Below are 5,634 nucleotides of genomic sequence, written 5' to 3' on the forward strand. Positions count from 1 at the left end.
AGGCTCGGCAGTGCTACGCTGGCTAGCACTACAGATGAAAGGGACTTGGGGGTCATGATTGACCACAAGATGAACACGAGCCTTCAATGTGATGCTGCAGCTAGCAAAGCAAGCAGAACGCTGGCTTGCATCCATAGATGCTTCTCAAGCAAATCCCAGGACATCATTCTCCCGTTGTACTCGGCCTTGGTGAGGCCACAGCTGGAGTGCTGCATCCAGTTTTGGGCTCCACAATTCAAAAAGGATGTGGAGAAGCTTGAGAGAGTCCAGAGAAGAGCCACGCACATGATCAGAGGTCAGGAAAACAGACCTTATGATGAGAGGCTGAGAGCCCTGGGACTCTTCAGCCTGGAAAAGCGCAGGCTCAGGGGTGATCTGATGGCCACCTATAAGTTTATCAGGGGTGACCACCAGGATTCAGGGGAATGATTGTTCACCAGAGGTCGAACCATTATAAACTCCTGCAAGACCGTTTCAGGCTGGACATAAGGAAGAATTTCTTTACTGTCCGAGCCCCCAAGGTCTGGAATAGCCTGCCACCGAAGGTGGTTCAAGCACCTACTCTGAACGCCTTCAAGAAAACAATTGGATGTTTATCTTGCTGGGATCCTGTGACTCCAGCTGACTTCCTGCCCCTGGGGCAGGGGGCTGGACTCGATGATCATCCAAGGTCCCTTCCAGCCCTAATGTCTGTGAAATCTGTGAAACCACTAACCACCAGCCTACAGTCAAAAACACCAAAGATTTTTAAAAAAAAAAAAAAAATTAAAAAAAAAAAAAAAAAATCAGCTCCACAGTCTGTTCGTTTGTTTTTTAATACAAGTCTAGCAGAGCAATAGGGATCTGAATACTTGCTCTGGGGACAGCTTCAGCAAAGCCATCATGCAACATGGACAGGCTAACCTCTAGAAGCAAATCAGGAGCTGTGTGTAAATGACAGCCTAGCAGAAGGTCACAGAAGCCAGACTGCTGCAGGGAACTTCAGTCCCTTGCTGCAGAGGCCAGGGCAGTGAACTGTCAGAAGTAGAACTAAACTCTCCTGCTACTCTGAAGAATATTTAACACCAGCAAAGGCAAGTGCAACTGCTTATGGCCAAGATAATTAAGCACAGCATATACAAAGTACACCCATTCAACTATATTAGGATGTAATGTGGGGTTGGGGGTAGGGGAAAGAGAGAAAAACCATACATCCTTCACACCTTTCTGCAAAGCAGCTATGGCTTCATTCAGTGGGTTTCCAGGGAATTTCAGCTATTTCCTAAATGTCTACATTTTTTGTCAAGGAGTAAAGTGTCAAATTTTCTTACATTCCTGTTTCCCCTCCTCCAGGTTACAGTAAAGCACAAAGAAGTCAAACAGTCTCAGTGCATGTCCTTCAAGTAAATGAAATATATTCCTAACTGTATGCGAGAGGCCAGGATTTTTGTGGGCGGTACCACAGCTACAACCTCACTCCAACAATACCCTAGCAGCATTCATTTTTACATAGGAGGAAGGGAACAGCACTGCAACACCAAAGAAGCATGAGTGGGGGATTGCTGTAGTTAAAGCGTTCAAGACCCTTTAACTACAAAACAAGCTGCTTCCTGGCCAATGCAAGTTTTCTAGTTCTCCAAAACTAAAAGCTCAAAGTGTCATGAAACTTACAACCCAGGGCCAAATTCTATTTATTCACCCTCTCTCATAAATTATTGCCTAGACTCAAGAGGGAGAAAAGAAACAGTACATATTTCAACTGGTTCTCTTCTCCCCAACCTCCTATGCCCAAAAAAAAAAATATCATCTTGAGAAGAGACTCTAAAGACTGAAATACTATAAATACCAACCATCTGAGAAATGACAAGAAAAATGCATGTTACCAAAGCTGCAGTTGTGATATTGCTGGGAAACACCTTGCATACTACCACACAACACACTCTTCCTCCCAATTAGATTGCTTAATGAAAGTGCAAAGCTCCTTTAAACAACTTGCACAACTAAGCAAATTAGTTTGCCACTACTATAAACCACTGATAAATAAAAAAAGACTTTGCTGTTAACCAAACATGCTGCATCAGAAGTGCACACTTCTGATCAGTCAACAACAGCCTTGACACAGTGAGGTAACTTGCAAGCTCAACTTCGCTGGTAGTGGAGAATGATTTGGGCACACCCAAAGGGAATCCCCATTTCCACACCTGCTCAGACATCCCCTAACTTCCACAAAGCCACATGCAACAGACACTGACATCCTGCCAACATATAAATGAGATGGGACTTCTGTCCAAAGGAGTCAATGTTTCTCCCCACTTTGGGACCAGGCACTACTTCACCGGTGTAATCCACAGACTTCTGAAAGGAGACAGTATTAGGATAAATAAGGGAGAGATATGTGCTTTTATACAGGCTCCTGCTTTATTTGCTTTGGGGAGTGTTACTGCTGCTTTTTCAGGTTAGGTTTTCAAATGTAAAAGTTTCATATGAGACAATTATGTAACTTGAGAATCATTATAGTGATGATTCAGGACTCACGAGCTAGGCTCCTTGTTCTTGTAAATGTCAAGTGCAGTCTCTCCCATCTTTTAATGCAAAGTTTAGTAGGTCATTTAAGTTGATCTGGATGGACTTCAGCTTGGCACTTGTCCACCAAAAGACAAAAAAAATGCTGGAAATAGCCCAGAGCTTTACAGACCTCATTGTCTGAATTTACTAAACATGTCAAAAGGTTCAAGACTGTTTGGTTTTCCTTCATTTTGAGAATGTGGAAATTGCCTTGGAAACGCACATCTCTATGGTTTTTTGTGCTTTCTTGTCTTTACAGTCTCTTTACTAAGGTCTCAAAGTGCTTTTTAAAAACTTTAAGCCCTCAAAGTATTATGTCCTTTTTTTCAAGCACGTTAACAAGAGCAGAGAAAGACTAAATAGACTGCCTAATGTCAGCAACAGCTGAGAACAGAAACGTAAGGGTCCTGACCGAGTTTCACATACTCACTACAAAACCACACGTCTTCCCTACCTAGCACCATGAGAGCTTGATTTAAATCAGCATAATTTTAACTAAGTGCTTGCCCTCTAAACCCAGGGCGCATCAAATGGGTATACAAGGCAATCTTTCAGATAGTGTATTAGAGGAAGAATTGGAACAGAATGGTGAGGAGAAATATAGAAGCAGGAAAAGGAAGAAGGAAAACATGAAACATAACTCTACAATATCCCTTGGGTTGTGGGAGAGATGAGTATGTGGTTGTAGTGATGTAAAGTGCTGCTTTCTGCATTTTCCAGAACAAAACAACAAAAGAACAAGCTAAAATAGGGGTAATGAACCCAGAAGTTTGAGAACCACAGCTCTAGGCAATAGCAACATTTTGCAGCTGGGCTGGTGAACATTTTCTGGGATGTTTAACAGCTTATCAATAGCTGCAAGACAGCCAGCAAAGAAAGGCGTGGAATGGGTCAGAAATGGGAAGAAATGAATCTGGAATATTAATTTAAAGGACTAAAAGAAGCTGAGGTGAAAAAATTATGTAGCATCTTAATGGGAAACAAGGGACCCAATATTAAAACCTTAAGTCCAAAAAAAATTGGTTTTATTGGGTCAATATGTTATTAGGTAATGTAAGGTAATCTGTCTACATGAGACACTCACCTGAGAGTAGTCTTGCCAGAGCTAGTCGGGAACCTGTAATTTGAAATTTAAAAGAAAACTTACAAAACAGTTGGAGATTTAGTTGATCAAAAACACCAAAAGCTGAGCGTTTGAGTAAATTATATATTAACCATTACAAATATTAATCTACTTCAGTAGCCTTATACTATTTTTAACCAATCAGTCAAAGGCATTTCATAGAATCACAAAAAAATGAGGGCTGGAAGGGACCTCAGGAGGTCATCTAGTCCAGCCCCTGCTCAAAACAGGACCATCCCCAACTAGATCATCACAGCCAAGGCTTTGTCTAGTTGGGTCTTGAAAACTTCCAAGAATGGAGCTTCCACCACCCCTCTGGGTAACCTGTTCCAGTGTTTTACTACCCTCCTGGAATAGTTAATTCTTCCTAACATCTAACCTAAACTTCCCTTGCTGCAACTTGAAACCATTGCTCCTGTTCTATCATCTGCCACCACTGTAAACAGTTTAGCTCTATCCTATTTCAAACGCTCCTTCAGGTACTTTGAAGACTGCTAGTAAACCCCCCCAACTCAGTCTTCTCTTCTCAAAACTAAACAAGACCAGCTCCCTCAGCCTCTACTCGTAAACCATGTGCCCCAGCCCCCTCACCATTTTTGCTGCCCTCCGCTGGACTCTCTCCAATCTGTCCACATCCTTTCTGTAGTGGGGGGCCCAAAGACGAACACAGTACTCCAGATGTGACCCAGAGGGGAACAATCACTTCCCCTGATCTACTGGCAACACACCTACCAATGTAGCCCAGAATGCCGTTACCCTTCTTGGCAACAAGGGCACACTGCTGGCTCATATTCAACTCATTGTCCACTGTAACCCCCAGGTCCTTTTCTGCAGAGCTGCTGCCCAGCCAGTCTCCCCCCAGCCTGTACTTGTGCATGGGATTGTTCCCTCCTAAGTACAGGACTTTGCACTTGTCCTTGTTGAACCTCAAGAGATTCATTTTGGCCCAATCCCCCAATTTGTCTAGGTCACTCTGAATCCTAGCCCTACCCGCTAGTGTATGTACTACTCCCCCCAACTTGATGTCATCTGCAAACTTGCTGAGGGTGCACTCTATGACATCTTCCAGGTCACTGATGAAGGCCATTGAACCAAACCAGTCCCAGGACCAACTCCTGGGGCACTCCACTTGATACCAGTTGCCAACTAGACTTTGAGCCTTTGATTACTACCCTCTCAGCCTGATGCTCCAGCCAGTTTTCTATTCACGTTACAGTCCATTCATCCAGCCCAGACTTCCTGAGCTTGCCTGCGAGAATGTTGTAAGAGACTATCAAAAGCCTTGATAAAAAAAATATATATATATATATAAATAAATAAATTTAGGATCCTTTGTATGGAATCCATGAGCAAATTTCACATTTCTGTAACATACAGACCTCTACGCAAGAAGGGAAAACTGTAAACATAACTACTTATGGTCTTGCAGAATAGTTTCTCCCCACAAAAAGTTTACAGGCTTACACATAGAACTCTAGATCTTTACTAGTAGGCACCAATACATCAACAATCTCCACTAAATAACCGTGGAACCATTTTATTAAAGCTATCTTACACATCTGGCTTCCAAGTCACTTCTCAAAAGCTGTACTTGTAGCAAGTAACTGGCCATGGTTCATGAATTGCAGGAAATGGAAAACACTGAAAGTTAAAGAGGGCCTAACTTACTTATTTAACTTACTGTGTGGAATTTGAAGATGCATACTAGGGTTGACACCTTTCCTCAGCTAGAAATTAGAGATGCCCATTTTTGCTGCAAATTCCATCATCTAATCTGGTAATTCTTCACTGTACAAGATTCCCTGTCCACTTCCCAATTTTCTAGAAGGAAGCCTAAACATTAAAAAAGACATAGATCCTTTTTAACACCGAAGTGTTCAGGTTTATAAACTAAACTGACTAGAGAAGGGAGGAGGCATGTGGGAGTAGAAGCACTACCTGTTTTGTTGGACTGGCAGAGCCAAGTT

At 42.6% G+C, this 5,634-nt stretch overlaps 1 protein-coding gene across 2 annotated transcripts in view; it reads right to left on the reverse strand.

Moving 5' to 3' along the window:
* DGCR2 (DiGeorge syndrome critical region gene 2) overlaps positions 1–5,385 on the reverse strand; it is a 44,683-nt gene extending 39,298 nt beyond the window's left edge. For both annotated transcript variants that reach the window (XR_003093557.1, XM_025201523.1), the window contains exons 1-2: positions 5,349–5,385; positions 3,629–3,661 (exon numbers count right to left, since the gene is read on the reverse strand). Coding sequence is in view for 1 of the 2 variants with exons in the window: in XM_025201523.1 (XP_025057308.1) it covers positions 3,629–3,661; positions 5,349–5,370 (55 nt within the window). In the remaining variant the exon portion in view is untranslated. The remainder of the gene's footprint in view (positions 1–3,628; positions 3,662–5,348) is intronic.
* Positions 5,386–5,634: the final 249 nt, after the last annotated feature.

The sequence above is a fragment of the Alligator sinensis genome, unplaced genomic scaffold (assembly GCF_000455745.1).
Source record: "Alligator sinensis unplaced genomic scaffold, ASM45574v1 scaffold570_1, whole genome shotgun sequence".
NCBI lineage: Eukaryota > Metazoa > Chordata > Crocodylia > Alligatoridae > Alligator > Alligator sinensis.